Raw genomic sequence first — 15,851 nt, 5'->3', positions numbered from 1 at the left:
ATATAACTGATCAAACTACACAATCACAACCGAGTTGAAATGAATCAAATTTCAGCCATTTTGCAGATGGCAGATGTGCTAATTGCTGGTGTTAAAAACCAGAAACAGCCAATAGCCATGACTAATCACAAAAAAAGGTGACCCATGCTAGTAAAAACTTCTAAACTATTTAAACCTTTCACTCCGATAGCAAGTTAGAGTGGAGAATGCCAGTTCCAACAACATACGTCTGGTTTTGTATGACTGCAATGGGCTTATAGAGTCAAGAATTTTTTTCAGGATCCACATTGGGCTTAAAAGAAAATTTTGGTACTGATGTCTTGGCTAGTGGCATTCTGGTTGGTTCTTTACCACAGGCTGATGTTGGAGATCTTTCCAGGCCATCTTATTCCCAGAATATGGTGCAAGCATCGATTGGTAAAGGTCTAGAGCTTGTGGGTGTTTATCACTCTCCAGGTTTCAGAACCATACAGTAGGACTGCCTTCACATTGGTCTTGTGGATTTTACTGTAGAAGGATAATGCGCAGGAGTTCCAGATAGGGTGTAGACTGTTAAAAGCATTCCTGATACATAGGTTCCATTGGATACTGGTATTCGCTTGGGTTACCTTGCGTATAATCCAGTCTATAACCATCAGGAAGATTGCTGGTGATAACATGCAACTGTCTTACCAAAGCCTTCATTCCGAAAGGTTTAGCGAGTTGTGGATAACTTGGCAGGACAAGTCTTCGTGCAACCCCTGGATAATGTTTATGTACTTAGGTGGAATGCCATAGTTGATCATCAGCCTCCAGATGACGTCCCTGTCTACACTGTCAAATGCCTTTTCAAATTCCATGTTATGCAAAGGGAGGATACCCTGCTTATTCAGGGTCTTTTGTCTAGCGCCTTCTTCAGTATCTCTAGTAGTCTAGTATTATCCTCATCAGGACTTTGTTGGGGATGGACAGCAACATGACCCCTGCCAATTGTTGCACTGCGAGGTCTTTTTTTGTTAACTTGAACAGGTGGCATAGTTTCCAGTCTTTTAGTACTTGGTCTTGTGTAGGAGGGGCTGTAAAATTGTTGTTTTGGGGTCTGCCTTTAGTTCTTCTGGGATTATGCCATCTGGACTTTGCCACTTTTGATAGCTTTGATGACTTCTTAGTGAGAGGGCTGGTGTTGACGAGAAGTTGGTGGTATGTCTGTTAAGGATGGTGGACAAGATTGATTCAGTTCTATCCAGTGGTCTCTTTGATCTGCATTGCTTATGGTCTTGCACTTTCTTTGCCATCATTGGCTTGTTTGGGTTAATGCTCCTGCCTTGCAGAGTTCATGTTACTTTGTATAGTCAAGTTTCCCTGTATAGGTGCTGTTTCTGATTCTTCTGTTAATGGGTAAAGCATCTCTTTTTCCTCCCTGACAGACCTCTTGTTGACCAGCATTCTTCCACTGAAATGTTGCACCCTGGCCCTTCATGTCGGCAGTTTACCTTTGGGGCAAACCCATTCATGTTAAAAAATATAAAAAAATGCAGAAACTACAATAGCACACACTTTAAGTTTTTTGGTTCCTGTATGTTTCTATTTATTGTTAGTACTGCTTCTTTCACATTTGTTCATTTCCCAGTCCCTCATATGCTCTCCATGTCTGCTGATGTTGATGTTAGATGCTAAGAGCATGCTTCTTAGTGTATGCGCCTTATAAATTTGCGTTTATAATCATTTACAAGTCAGTTTTAGTGACCACAATTTTTAGTTCTTAATGACCCTACTTCAAATTCATACAGTTATCCATTTTTTTAAACCAGTGTTTGCTCACAATTGTTTTTGCTGAAATTTTTTCATAATTCACAAAGTGATGCTGAAGAAAAAAGAATTCAATCATTTATTTGAAAATTAGACACAAAATATTTTACACAATTGGAAACACTTAATCTTTATTGGTTTCAAACTTTATTTTTGATATTTGACCCATGGTGTGCAGACCCTGCCCCCATCAAGTACAAACAGGAATTTGAGATGCTGACATTCAGTGTAATACTGATGATACACCTACCCAAGTACATAGAATAAGCTGCCATTTAACCGTGATGGTGAAATCTTGGACAGGTATATGTAATTTTCATCCCTCTAAAACTGACGTAAACACATAAAAAGTAAACAAGAATAATCAGAACAGTACCACAGGCCATCTAAAACCCAACAATAGATTGTAAAATACAAAGAACCATTTGTTTTATAAAACTGTTTCCACTATCTCAGGGAATGGAGAAAATGGCCAGATAATTTCCACAATTGTTATATATATACTGTGCATCCACTGAAACTAAAAGATCTGTTAACAGGTGAACTTGTGCATTCCATCATACACACACCTGGCATTACAACTGCACAGAAGTATGAAGTCCTTTGATGAGCTACACAAGCAATCCATTATGAGTTTGCCATCAAAAACCCAGCTCTCCCATCACACATGATGGCAATTAGCACACCCCAACCCTTAAGAAGCACAAGGCCATGTTAAGTTCACTGATTTATGTAAACCTGTCTTCTGATATTCCAGTTACTGTCGGCTGTAAGGATGAAAGTTCTGTGAAGCACCTCCTCGTGCATTTCCTGCAGCTGTGTTACCAGGAGCCTGTCGCTGTTGATAGTTGCTGCCCATATTGCCAACACCTGCACTACTTTGAGTACCACTGACAGCACCAGTGCTACTACTACCTGTTCCAAATCCAGCTTGCTGACCTCCGTAGTTGCCTTGTTGGGGTCCCTGGCCACCAAACTGGCCATCACCATAACCTTTAAACGAGAATGTTTAGTTTAGTTCTTGTTACTCCTCGAGGAGCACAGGGTCACATAAAGAGCATATGACCGCATAAAAAAGAATGGGTCAAACAAAATGCATTTATTTGATATTATTATGCATTGTTATTGAATATGTGCTTTCCACAGCAAAACTGAATTAAAGTAACCTACCTCCATAGCCATAGTTGCCACCACTTTGCTGGGTACTGTCTCCTTGGCCTTGGCCTCCATAGCCTGCAATAAAAAAAGCAATAAAATAAAATCAAGTAAATATTGCTGCTCTAAGAAAGAACAATTACTAACCTTTTGCATCTACAAGTTACAGCATCATATACTAAAATATTGTTAAATCCATCAAATTTTACCTGGACCCTGCTGTCCTCCATACTGGTAATTTCCATAGCCCATTCCTTGCTGACCACCTTGACCTGTACCATCCATAAAAGGAATATGCATCTCAAAAACTCTGCTCTCTTATCTTGAAATCATTATGCCATAAGCATAAGAAAACTTGTGACTTGTGTTTTCTTGGTACAATTGCACCAAACATAACACTGACAAATAAGGCAAGACTTAGCACCTGCAAAAAAAAAAACAACTAAATGTTGGCAAATGCCAAACTCCCTCACCTGGTCCTTGTTGTCCACCATACTGGTTATAACCACCATAGCCCATACCCTGCTGACCACCTTGACCTGCACAATGACAACAGTTTATAGCCATTAGAAATGATACATAATGCAGTTAACAATTAGATTTCATAATATATCTGACTATACAGAATTTCTCACAAAAGCCACATGCAGATTTGTTATCTTAAAACACGGAAATTAAATTTTCACCTGTAACATGCTCATTCCCGGAACACTAAATACCATTTGAAAAAACCAACTGTTTCAAACATGTCAAACAACCACTGACTGGGGAGGAACCCAACAAGACAGTCATTTTAACTTAAATGACAAAAAATTTTGCATAAACAGCAACAGTGTTGTTGCCAAAGCAGCAGCATGCAAACAAAACTGAGCATACTGAAACTCTGAACCTGTTCCCAGCACAGCGGCAGGAGTGGAGAGAGCCTCTGATTTATAAGCAGACCCATCTCCACTGCTGTTTAGTGACTTCACAGCAGCCTCGGTGCTCATACCCATTGTGGTGTTGAGGCCAACAGCTGCTGTCCCTACCCCAGCAGCATAGGCTGCTGCTGTACATACGCCTATGAGAAGACCAGGCTGTCTATAGTACTTTTCTGTAATATCAGCTATGCTCAGAAGTTGATAATTTTAAGTAGTCATAAATGTCACTTTGTTTGCTTTTCGTCATGCACAGTGAACTCTATTATTATGTGGTTGCATGATACTGCTTAGTACGTAAGTTAGTATAAGCTTTAAAAGCTATTAGAATCTTACCTTGTGGTCCCCATCCATTAGAATAGCCACCCTGACCCCAATTTTGCTGCCCATAGTTCTGGTTCCATCCTTGGTTCCACCCTTGATTCCATCCTCCTTGCTGTCCCCAGTCTTGTCCATAGCCTCCTGGCCCACCTGGTCCACCTGGTCCGCCAGGCCCACCACCACGTCCACGACCACGTCCCCCACCAGCTCCACCAGAGCCACGAGGCTCTGCTTTCTTGCACTCAACCTGCATCCCAGAACAAAATGAAAGGTCAGCCCATAATCCCTCCTGTGAAGAAAACTATCTTGCATATTCAGATGGCATGTGAACAGTATTCAGCAACTACTCATGTAGAAAACAAGTTGATATAGAAATATCAACCACAAATGGCCGTTTTAAGTTTTTATTTAATTTCCAGTTCTTAGAATCGTCACATGCCTGCTGAACAGCAATTCTGCTTGAACGAAAAATGACCTACAAGCAAGCACCTGCCCACATCTACACCCAAATGTTAGCCAAGATTAAGGCCTTCTTTTTTTAAACTTCCTTATGAACTAACGTGTAATATAAAAGCACAATGGGGACTTTATACTAGAATCGATCACTAAAGAATCAGTATTATTTCTTTATAACTGTAAATGTGGACAGTTGTAAAAACCCTTAAGATTTAAAACTGCAATGGCACCGTGCGAGTCACTTGTAACAAATGTTAAGACATTACTAATACATTTGATATTACAACAAATAGAACCCTCCTAAGGTAAATCATCTGAATCGGGTTTTTAAATTTTTTAAAAACCCATTAATCTTAAGACTAAAGAGGCTTCAGACACTTTGGTAGAGATGTGCATTTAATATATGCAAGTTCACGAATAAATTCTAATTTATACTATTGTTTAGTTTTAGTATCTTCAACACACAGTTTACTCGCTTCTTTGGGAACCCTGACCAAGCTTCTAACAAATGTCGTCTTAGACATCACTAGAATTTAAAAAATTTGTGGTTCTTAAATTAACGAAAAGAAAATGAAAATGTTTCTGCTTAAACTACTTATATTTTAAAATACTAAAGCCATGCATTAATATATGTGCACAAGACATCTACCTCCGCAGTCTTATAAGCTTGGCCAAGGTTTTTTTTTAAAGTATAATGCCATGTGCATACTAACTTGTAACATCAGAAAACAGTAAAACAAGCAAGTCTATTAGAAGTACAAGGACAGCAAAAAGCCACAAAGGGGAAGTCATAAGCCAAACTTATTTAACCGTAAGCTATGCAGCATATCGCTATAAACTATTTTATTCGTTTCACAATACATTAAAACTTTACACACTCTGTGCAAAGTCATTTAACTAATTACTCTGTATTTGATTAAGTGTAATCTTAACGCCACAATAGTCTTAAAAGGTAGTTACCAAAGTTCGTAATACACTTAATTTAAGGTATTTACTCAATTATACTTAATTACTCCATGACATTAAACAGCTAATTACAAAATCCATTATAAACATCGCCGTGGACTGTAATTCCGAGACTGCATAATTCCTCGCTGCATTCCGTGTAAAAAAATTTGACACTAGCATTCCCCTTGTGGTTTCTCCATTGCTGCGAGAATTTTTTTTAAAGCCCCATGTGAGGGGAGGCAAAACGCAGACATGTGAAAAAGGTAACCTGTTTTCCACTGACGTCCACATAATGTTCCGCACAAGCCTGTTCTACGCTGTCCTCATTGTCGAAAGTCAAAAAACCAAACCCTACAGCCAATGAAAATGCATCAAACAAATTAAGTAACAAAATAAGCATTAAGGCATGAAACATCATTCACACATGGAATAAAACAGATACACTCACAACTGACAATTCTCTACTACTGAACAGTAACTGGATTGTCTGATTCAGCAGATCATTTTTCTGGTCCTGCGCTTGATCGAAACCACTGCAACTGGATGGAGCAGTAGGAACGGAGGCAATAGATCGGAACCATGAAAATGCAACTGTTCCCTTATAGAAGTAAAATCATAAATTTGCTTCCTTGTCTCAGGAAACACTGTCAACTCTCGGTCACAACACAAACTGTACCTTTCAAGTCAGATCCTCTGACCACATCAGTTTTTGTGCTTAAGCTACACACGCAAGGGAAAATGTTGGACGTGACTATGTTAACATAGATGCTGATGTTACACAAACAGATGCTCTGAAGTTGATTCCAAAGTTTTGATGGACATTGCGATCTTCAAAACATATCAGGAACCTCCCATCTTCTACCAAGCATGCATGTTAACTTGCTATTGTAAAGCAACTTTCTAATTTTGGCTTACAGTCCACACTAGCCTGCTTCAAATTATTATTCAAAATGTCCTTTAAATGCTGTGCCATTATAACACATCCTCTCAGACAATACAGATACATAATGACAAAAGTAGAAGAATAGACTAATTCTTCCAGCAGCATCTGTAAAAAACTTAACATTAAGTATTATGTTAATGTTTAAAAACCAGCAACTTTTGTCTGCTTGTAAAGCGATAAATATAAAATCTTGTAAATCATAATTTGAAAGTTACTTTACTTAACTGCAACAGCAATACTATGAAAAAGTTAAGATTACAGTATTTATCCCAGCTGGAAATGAACTGGCTCATGCAGTTTATTCTGTACGACAGTTTTGAGCATCATTCATGAAAAGTGCTCAATCTCTCAGTCCATGCCAAAAAGCCAGAGATGTCTTCTAAAAGTCTGGCAACACAAGTTGTCATGATGCAGGTCGTGCATGAAGCCATGATAAATTGGCTGGTGCTTAGCACTATGACATTATATATTTATTTACATTTAATTGTGTGTGCAACATTTAATCATGTGCCTTAATTTATTAACAATTGCAGCCCCCAAAATCTCCAACGCTATAGTAACAATAAATTAGCAAGTGCACTTAATAAAGTATGGGTCTAAGCAAGAAACTTTCTTAAAATTAACATACGCTCTCTCATGAAAAAAAGAAGAAAAAAACAAAAACTTACCCCGGGAGCGACCCTTTTCATGGTCATACATTATGACAACCTCTGTCACCTGCAGATAAGAGGGGCACTAACTCATGAAGAAATGAAAGTAAACTCTTATGGTGTACACATCAATGTTTGTTAATAGATCAATGCTGGTCAATTTATTTCAAACCATTATTAGCTGAAGATATACTTAGCAACTATCAATTGAAGTTTGCAGAAGATTTTCTAAATGGAATCAACAGCGTACAACCAACAGAAACTATATCTTGCTACTAAATCACTTCCACCATTTTCCGGAAGTTGGGACAAAATTTAGCTACATAAGACATTGGGTCTGGAAAGATAAGGCTAGAGTAAAATACGCTAGAACCAGCCATTCTTAAGCCCTATTAGTGCCATATTTTGTAGTAACATGATATGAAACATGCTGGCAAGGTCTCTGGGATTAAAAGAGCTCAAAAGCTTTAAGAAAAACCTTGTTTATGGCTACTTTAAAACTAAAAATCTAAGACTATGAATTTACACACCTGTTCACATAGCAAATTATATGATGCACAAATGAAATGATACCACAGTAACATTTACTTTTGAACACTTACAGTCCCAAATCGAGAAAATGCTTCTCTGATGACATCTTCCCCAGCATTGTTTGGTAAACCACCAATGAAGATCTTATTAGTACGCCCAGTCATCCCTCCACCTCCAGGCCCTCCACGGTTTTGTGGCTAAAATCAAACACAATGACAATTTGCTGGAAAATTTTGCAGAAATAGAAATCACAACTGCACTTTTTAAAATATTCCACAAACAGCAACAACTCTCGCACTCATAGATACATAATTAAAAAATGTAAAAGGTTATATAGCTTTTGAAATACCTTAGGTGTCGTTCCTCTTGCATTGCACGCCTTCGCATCAACCTAGGGAGAAAAAAAAATCAAATATTTGGGGGAAAAACAAAGGACAATAAATTTCATTACAGAGACCAACTTATATTAATTCATTTGTTCCGGAGTCAGAAAGTGTGCCCTGCTATCAGCTGGCGAGGTACAAGTGAAATTTTGACTGTATTTTTAATAATTTATGCCTATTAACCTTCAACAATTACTGGTGATTCTTTCCAACTCTGTTGCGCTTGACGCATAGTTCGCGTAATTTAGTCTAATTTACGATCTAGTACAGCGCAGAAAGAGAAACGAGACAAAATCCTTCAAAGACTGACCGTTCTGCCATCCACAACATGGTTTTTGGATGATAAAATGACCTCAACTGTAGATGGATCCTTGAATGTGACAAAACCAAATCCCCTCGATTTTCCAGTCTGCGGATTTTTCATGACAATGCAGTCTGTGATCTCCCCAAACTGTCCAAAATATTCCTGGAGCGATGCTGCAAAATTTGTTTTGTCAAATGAGGCTCACATGTACTAAAACTTATCCATACTGAAAATGAATCTACATTTCAGGCTGCGTCTGCCTTGCAGTCAAGTCCGTGCAATCATTTTTAACCAAAAATCATTGTCAAAGCTCACAGACCAAAGAATGGTTAAATCCAAGTGATGGTGATAAGCATACACAACGCCAACTTATGTTCATGCTCCATTTCCGCATTTACCTTCCTCCCTTGCCCAGAACTTGTCTTTCTTGTTTTATGCTCCTTCACGGCTTTTTAAAGCCAATTCATGTCACTTACAATGGTAAAAAACTATTCCCAGCACCCATCTTAGAAAAACATCAGTAATATTGCAGAAAGGTGATAAACTAATATAATGCACTTAACAGTATTGATGCTCTCAAGAAGCCTATCCATATTTGTAAAGGTTGAGCACTGCATAAAAGTAATCAACTTCCCCGCCAAAGCTACAATCGTGGCCCATTTTGCCCAAAGGGTTATTAGATTATACACTGCTAAAAATCTTTTGAAAAGCCTTAGCAAAATTGTTATCCTTAAAGAAATCAGTCAATTTCTTGAAAACCGCCGGAAGAAAGGAAAAAATGGTAAATTCTAACCTTGATCAGTGTTCCAGCTTAGTCCTCCAACAAATATTTTTCTGCAACATAAAATAATCAGTGGTCAGGATCAAAATAATGTATATTATGACCAAAAGAAAAGCACATCGGTTATTAAATGTTACCCATATACTATCCTTTAGGGAAAAATCGGATACGAGTAATTACTGCTGTTAGAAATACAACTAGATCACTTTTATATTAATTATATCGGTTATGGGTTAAGAAAATCTCATTCTTTTTTATCGATCTTTACATAGTTTCGCTTAAACATAAGCTGATATACCACAAAAAATTAGGAGACTAAAGTGATCATCTCCTAATGTATTCAAATTGCATGCTTAATACAGTTGATTAGTAGCTGGTAGACGCGACAGGCATTGCCTTTCTTGTTTGCCAATGTCACATTTTTTAAGATATGTAATACAAGAAAAGGGATACAATATCCGTAAAAGGAATCGCGTGCAGTGAAATGCTTACTTTTGTACTTTTGTCTTGGATATATTTATATTGGGCTAGTTTCTTTGTCCTACTATCCACAGGACCTAATAATGTAATGGCGCGACCTAAATGACATTTTACTCATGAAATTTTTTGTTAAATATTTGAATGAAAAACGAAATTTAAAAACTATAGACAGTATCTCTAAAAGAGTTTACCCGACTTCTTCTTTTCCTCCCATTTTCTTGCTTTCAATCTCCAATTACAGAAAACAAATCGTTAAAACTATGGCAGTTCTTCAGATTTCACCACGATGTCAAAATGGCGCCGTCTCGTGCCGCTAACTGAAGCGCCCTCTATTTATGCAGCGCGGCAAATATGTCGTAGCCAATCAAATCGCACTTTGTTCAGCACAATTAACATAGGAGTAAATGAGCGTTTAAAACAATTATAAAAAATAAACTGACAAAATAAGTGGTAATTCCTTTTTTAAAAAATTGCAAAGAAAATACGTCTTACACAAATCATTCTTATCAAACTTTATTAAAAAAAATCAGACTAGTAGGGTTAGGGTTACAACCATGGTAACGACGCAAGAAAGCTTAAGAGTGTGGTTAAATGAGAAGTTTTTATTTTATATTTTTTAAGATATTAGCATTAACTTATACAAAGAAATGAAATGGAATAAGTATACAAAATAAAAAATAACTCAATAACTACTCTTTCGAGTTTCAAGAGTTAACTCAATTACCCAGCCTGCAAAACTAGTTTGTTAATAGTAGTTGGCCCCACTACAATAGTGTATGTACTGTCGATCGATCTCTCTATACATAATTATATATGCTGTCTACAGCCAGCTAATCAAGATCGAAACTTGATTGTAAGTGTACCCGTGTTCCAATGATATTCTGATTGCTGGCGTTCAGTGGATTAGGTGATATATATTAGCCTGCCCGGCACTATAGTTTGTCTTTACTTGATATTTTATTTTGTTTCTGATCTGTGCTGTTGACTATAGACAGTAATAACAGTAATTAGTTTATGTCTGCATGGACAGTTCATGAACAATTATTGAATCAAACAGCAGTCGGGATCGGGCATCTTTACATTAGGTTGATATATACTATCCTGAATTTACAACTGATGATAAAATGAAAAGGGTTATGAATAATATGGAACTGCATGCGGCATCTGCCGCAAAAGCAAAACTACAGGATCAGGAACAACCTTCCAAAGAAGAAGGACCTCAACCTTCGATTGGAATAAGGGCGCAGGACCTTATTGTCTCGAAGCGTAAATTAAAACACGTAGATCGCAAGGATGTTTTTGAAACAGGTAATTGTGTTTTGCATATCTTTTTGTAATATAAAAAGTTAATCATTTATTATAATCATAAATTATCCTATCTAAATTAAGTTCTCATAGACCATGGTACAGTTAAACACATCTACAGGCATATAAGTAGGCATACACATGTTCGCATACTCAGAAGTGCCCATATATATATATACACACAAAGGCTGTTTTCAAAATAGAATAATTTTCTATCGCCAAGCTTTAGAGAAAAATCTGGCAAATAGATATTCATCAAATATTCATCCTTTAACAAATTTAATAACTTAAAACAAAATTTAAATCAAACCCAACTTACACTTTACAAAACTGAGCCTTATATGAAGCACATATGCGAATGCTATTTAAATCATAATGTGGACCCATTATATTATCTGGCTACTTCTCTTTCTGTTCTCCTGGATGCAGTCCATTATAGCAACAAATCCAAATGAAACTTGAAGTCATCTCAGCTTCTTTGACCTTTTTATCTCACACACTCACATCATACAGAAAGGGAAATCTTACACATCTGCATGGCCCTGTTCAAAACATTCCTTGGTGGCCAGCCTATATCACCTGCTGTGTTTCTCCAGAATTTACTTAAATTACCAGAATGGGCAGAACAGCACAGCTGGTCTTCAGATTTTAAAGTAAATGCCACAAAGGAGATGAATTAAATGATTCTATAAATGAATGATAAACAAGCACCTGACCTCCCAAATCATGTTTCATCACTTTACTAATAGTAAGCTCTCAAGTAAGCTTTCTTTTATTCCTTCTTGATAAAGAGCACTCTGACTGACAGAGCAAAAGTAAGAAACTTCGCAAACACACTGTCACCTAGTAGAGACTCCCCTCTAAAGCAGTAGTGATCAGACTTGCGCAGTAAATATACTGACAAAAATGTATTAAGAGGGTAGTGCTATATACTGCATTACTATAAAAAAAAAATCATTAAAATTTATATTTACTGCAGTTACTTGGTTTGCAATAATCCAAGTTTTGCCGTGGTCACTTTTTTATCTCTCATTTTAGCTACGTTGGACAAAACAGGTCTCTTTAACAATGGTGAAGGAATAACTGAAAATATGGTGGAATTTCTGCCACTGCACATTGCCAGAGTAAGTCTATTGTGTGTTCAGAGTGCAGGATTTGATGATCATACATGTCATTTTCATGAAAGAGAAATTGTTGAGGACCAGCTTATTGAAGAGTTTATAAACTTTTGCGTGATCAGTATGCAAAACTCTCTATTCCTCACAACATTCCTGAAATGATCTAGTTTAATTTCTTGAATGTTGTAACGTGCCATGAAGTTCTTCCAAATGGAATAATGTGCTTATAGAAAACTCTTTGTGGAAATGATTATAATCAATTTTGCAGCAACTGGAGTGCTTTTAATATGTTTTATGATCATTAAAAATAAGTGACCACCTTAAGCAACAGCAAATGAGACAATGACAATTCTTTATTAACGAGAGGTAATATAAGCAAGAAAATATTTTTTTCTTTTTAGCCCCTGCCCTTTACGGGGAAAGAATAAACTAAATAATTGAAGCAATTAAGTACTATGATAATAATTAGCAGTTAATATAAGGTAAGGCATCAAAGGAGAATGGAAGGTAAATATGTAAAAAAAATGTGGTGGTTAAGAAAAACATATATTTACAAGGTTTCCTGGAGTTGGGAGGTATCTCTAGAGGCCTCACATGAGAGAGGGAGGATCAGAATTCTTGCAGCAAGCATGTATATATGACTGCACAGATCGAGTTCTGTCTGTAGCTATATCTCTAGAGGGTCTGTGGGGTGTTCATCAAAGTTTTTTTTTTCATATTTCCAGCACAACATCATAACCACAAATCTGACCAATGATCTCGTCACACTTAATTTCTCCGGAGTTGAGATGCTAACAGATGCTGTGTTCTTTATCTTATCTTATACCAACACCACATTTCGGTCACTCAAGAAGCTGATCTGCTCAGGTAAGATAATGTTCTCTTTCTTCTAATCAGCAGCTACTGAATGAGCACATTTTCTGTCTTTGCAGTCTTCTGATGCATGTGACAACTCTTCATAATGTTGTCTTTCCTACTGAAATAAGTGCACATTGCCTCAGTAAACATAGGTAACTCCATGTATAGGTGTGTTATAAATATCTCATATATACTTTTATCTAAATTGACAGATATTTGTATAATATTGGCTTATTATGATCAGTTAAAAAATCCTTGGTACAGTAAATCTGTCTAGGGCAAACAACAAATCACCATTTCAAGATTTTGCCCATTTCTCAAAACAGCATCTGATCTGAAAGGAGCGCTAGAAATAGTGTTACTAATTCCATTCACTTAAAATGTATCTCTATAGTTATTCGAATTATTTGTTAAATAGGAACAACTTTCCCAGCCTGCAAAACTAGTGGGTTTATAGTGGGCCCCACTACATCCCCACTAGTTTTGCAGGCTGGGTTGTGATAAATGTTGTTACAGCAGTAACATTTTCTTTTTTTTTTTTCTTTTTATTTTGGTGGTACTGATTACTTAAAAGTATTTTCTCTCCTAATCAGCTTTAAGAATAACTACATGACATGCTGATGCTCTAAATAACCCAGCACACTCGCAAGATTCGGCCATTTGAGAATTTCTCATTTAAAGTTCCTTTAAAGTGGCAGTTATTAACTGATTGCCCCCTCAGTTCAAGCACATGGTAAATTGCAGCTCTAAATGTGAAATAAACTGTAAATATACGTCTCAAATGATAATGTGTAACAATGGTCATAATGATTTATGTGCAGGGTGCTGTCATCTTACTGATCTTGGGGTCACATGGATTGCTAGAATGGCCCCTGAACTCAGGATGGTTTGTTTTTGTCACAGTGTTTCGTAATTGTTGTTATTTTGAGTTAGCATGTGTGATAAAACGGATTTGCATTGTAGTGGGCTTCCTTACCATAATGTAAAAGTTGTTTTGAAATCATTTCCAAGAATAAACTATAAATAGTGGAAAAAAGAACTGTGGCCCACTTGTACATGACTGTGCCTATATAGTTAGTTTACACACTTCCATTGGATGTTGCCTTGACAATGTAGTCATATTTATGTGCTTCTTAAATACTTCATATTGAGGAAGCTCAAAGATGACTACTGATTCAGACTTTTGGGATTGTTTCATAATAAGCTAAGCCCCCTAAACCTGCAACTTTAATGGGTACTAATTGTGCCACTGATTTCTAGTTGCTTTTTTTTGTTTGTTTGTTTGTTTTCCTTGTTCAATTCTTATAAATATTTTAATAAAATTTTCAGGCAGAGCTGGAAGGGTGTTCTAAAGTGACAGAGAAAGGGCTACATGCTTTATGCAAGAACTGCCCTCATCTTCAGAATCTTAGCATTGTTGCAACAAATGTCTGCAGAATCCCCCATGAAATAGGTAAGCTGTTTTGTGAACATATGTACATGTTACTTAATTGTTCGTATGGTACCTGCTACTGAAAATGTCGCGTAGTGACTGAGTCTAAACAGGTTGCTGTTACTGTCTTCTTCCTTTTAATTGAGAGTGGACTGTCCTAGAACAGTTGTTCTCAAAGTGTGGTCCGCGGGCATAAGTCAGGTGGTCCGCGGCTGACAGCCGTCATATGTCAGCAAAGTGATGTTTAAAGTGAAGCATTCCTTGCATTAACATTTTAATTACAAAGAACGAGGTAGGTAGTTTTATGTCCACTTATTACTATACTACTGTCACAAAAAGACATTTAGTTTTGAATTGTAATGAAACAAATGCGGCAATTTAAATTTGAAATTCATAGTACAGAGTGATTCTTAGGCCTTGGTGGTCCTCCATAATTTTTACTTAAGTAAAGTGGTCCAAGGTCCGAAATACTTTGAGAACCACTGTCCTAGAATAAACTTTTTATTATCCATGTCTACCATCTTTGTTTGATAAAGAAAAGATAAATTTGAATATGAGGCATTATGAGTGATCTGTGAATGACATTAGCAATTTAATAATTGGCATTGAATGAACATAAGCACCATGATTAAGATAAGATAAGATAAGATAATACTTTATTGATCCCTAGAGGGCAATTCAGTTGCAGCTCGATTATATATATTAAACCCACAGGCAGTCGTGTTGCAGTCAATCATACCAGCTCGATTAAAGTCATACATGATCGCATGCACATCACATTCATAATCCATTCAAAAGTCTGACGGCTGAAGCAACAAAAGACAGCCGCAGTCGGTTTGTCCTGGATGCAGGCATACTATATCGGTGACCTGATGGGAGCTGGACAAGTTCACCCGACAGAGCATGCCTGTCATCACGAAGGATGGCAGACACTTTCAGAAGAATCCTCCTGTTATACAGATCCTGAAGAGAACTCTGGGTGGATCCAACGACTTTGGAGCAGGTGGATACCACACGATGTAGGCTGCTCTTGTCCTTCACCGATAAACTATTATGGAAACAGATGAACGAGAAGGACAGCACGCTCTCTATATGTGATCTGTAAAAAAGCTGTAGAAATTGGGGGGAGACAGAGAAAGACCTCAGCTTCCGTAGGAAGGCTTCCACCTCCTTGTCATGGATGACACAGACGGGACACGGTGGAGAATTCCGACGGAAAATCAAAGACAATCTCCTTCGTCTTACTCACATTAAGTTCTAGAAAGTTGTCATCGCACCAAACAATGAATTCTTCCAAAGCATCACCGTGAGTGTGCACCGGCCCGCTAAGGAGAGACAGCAGTGCAGTGTCATCAGAGAATTTGACAAGATAGTGACCCTCATGACTACTGCGACAACTGTTGGTATACAGGATAAACAGAAGCGGGGATAGAACACATCCCTGAGGTGAGCCGGTGCATGTGGTGGTTAAGTCGGAAAAA

The 15,851-nt window shown here is 37.3% G+C and overlaps 2 protein-coding genes across 10 annotated transcripts in view; one reads left to right on the top strand and one right to left on the bottom strand.

Moving 5' to 3' along the window:
* Positions 1-1,853: 1,853 nt before the first annotated feature.
* Positions 1,854-10,004, bottom strand: LOC112553590 (heterogeneous nuclear ribonucleoprotein A0-like). Of its 6 annotated transcripts, none has more exons than XM_025220927.1 (13): positions 9,849-10,004; positions 9,190-9,230; positions 8,403-8,569; positions 8,059-8,100; positions 7,781-7,906; positions 7,197-7,245; positions 5,854-5,936; positions 4,197-4,428; positions 3,833-4,003; positions 3,417-3,482; positions 3,153-3,224; positions 2,959-3,021; positions 1,854-2,781 (listed from the first exon to the last, which is right to left on the bottom strand). In XM_025220927.1, the coding sequence occupies exons 1-13, from the start codon at positions 9,869-9,871 to the stop codon at positions 2,546-2,548; spliced, it is 1,371 nt and encodes a 456-aa protein (XP_025076712.1). In that variant the 5' UTR covers positions 9,872-10,004; the 3' UTR covers positions 1,854-2,545. The 6 variants fall into 6 exon arrangements, with proteins under 6 accessions (XP_025076712.1, XP_025076713.1, XP_025076714.1 ...); XM_025220928.1 differs by having other exon boundaries at positions 3,153-3,215; XM_025220929.1 differs by lacking the exon at positions 3,153-3,224.
* A 207-nt stretch (positions 10,005-10,211) lies between these two features.
* The window catches only part of LOC112554025, a 57,896-nt gene continuing 52,256 nt past the window's right edge, over positions 10,212-15,851 (top strand). For 3 of the 4 annotated variants that reach the window (XM_025221595.1, XM_025221594.1, XM_025221593.1), the window contains exons 1-5: positions 10,212-10,965; positions 12,001-12,086; positions 12,806-12,947; positions 13,760-13,824; positions 14,268-14,391. In XM_025221595.1, coding sequence (XP_025077380.1) covers positions 10,782-10,965; positions 12,001-12,086; positions 12,806-12,947; positions 13,760-13,824; positions 14,268-14,391 — 601 coding nt within the window. In that variant the 5' untranslated portion in view covers positions 10,212-10,781. Of the gene's footprint in view, positions 10,966-12,000; positions 12,087-12,805; positions 12,948-13,031; positions 13,107-13,759; positions 13,825-14,267; positions 14,392-15,851 lie in introns of those variants that run through there. The other variant, XM_025221596.1, reaches the window with a different exon arrangement.

Source organism: Pomacea canaliculata, linkage group LG13 (assembly GCF_003073045.1).
Source record: "Pomacea canaliculata isolate SZHN2017 linkage group LG13, ASM307304v1, whole genome shotgun sequence".
NCBI classification, from domain to species: Eukaryota; Metazoa; Mollusca; class Gastropoda; order Architaenioglossa; family Ampullariidae; genus Pomacea; species Pomacea canaliculata.
The sequence above is the reverse complement of the archived record's forward strand: the minus strand, read 5'-3'. Positions and strand labels throughout refer to the sequence as shown.

What these genes read in the sequence shown, in the direction of transcription:
- LOC112553590 (XM_025220927.1), bottom strand. Translation starts at nt 9,871, where the DNA reads ATGGGAGGAAAAGAAGAAGTCGG. An exon ending in TGGACGTCAGTGGAAAACAG is followed by an intron (nt 4,429 to 5,853) that starts GTTACCTTTTTC and finishes TCTGGGATGCAG; the next exon opens with GTTGAGTGCAAGAAAGCAGA. An exon ending in TGGTGGACAACAAGGACCAG is followed by an intron (nt 3,225 to 3,416) that starts GTGAGGGAGTTT and finishes TTCCTTTTATGG; the next exon opens with ATGGTACAGGTCAAGGTGGT.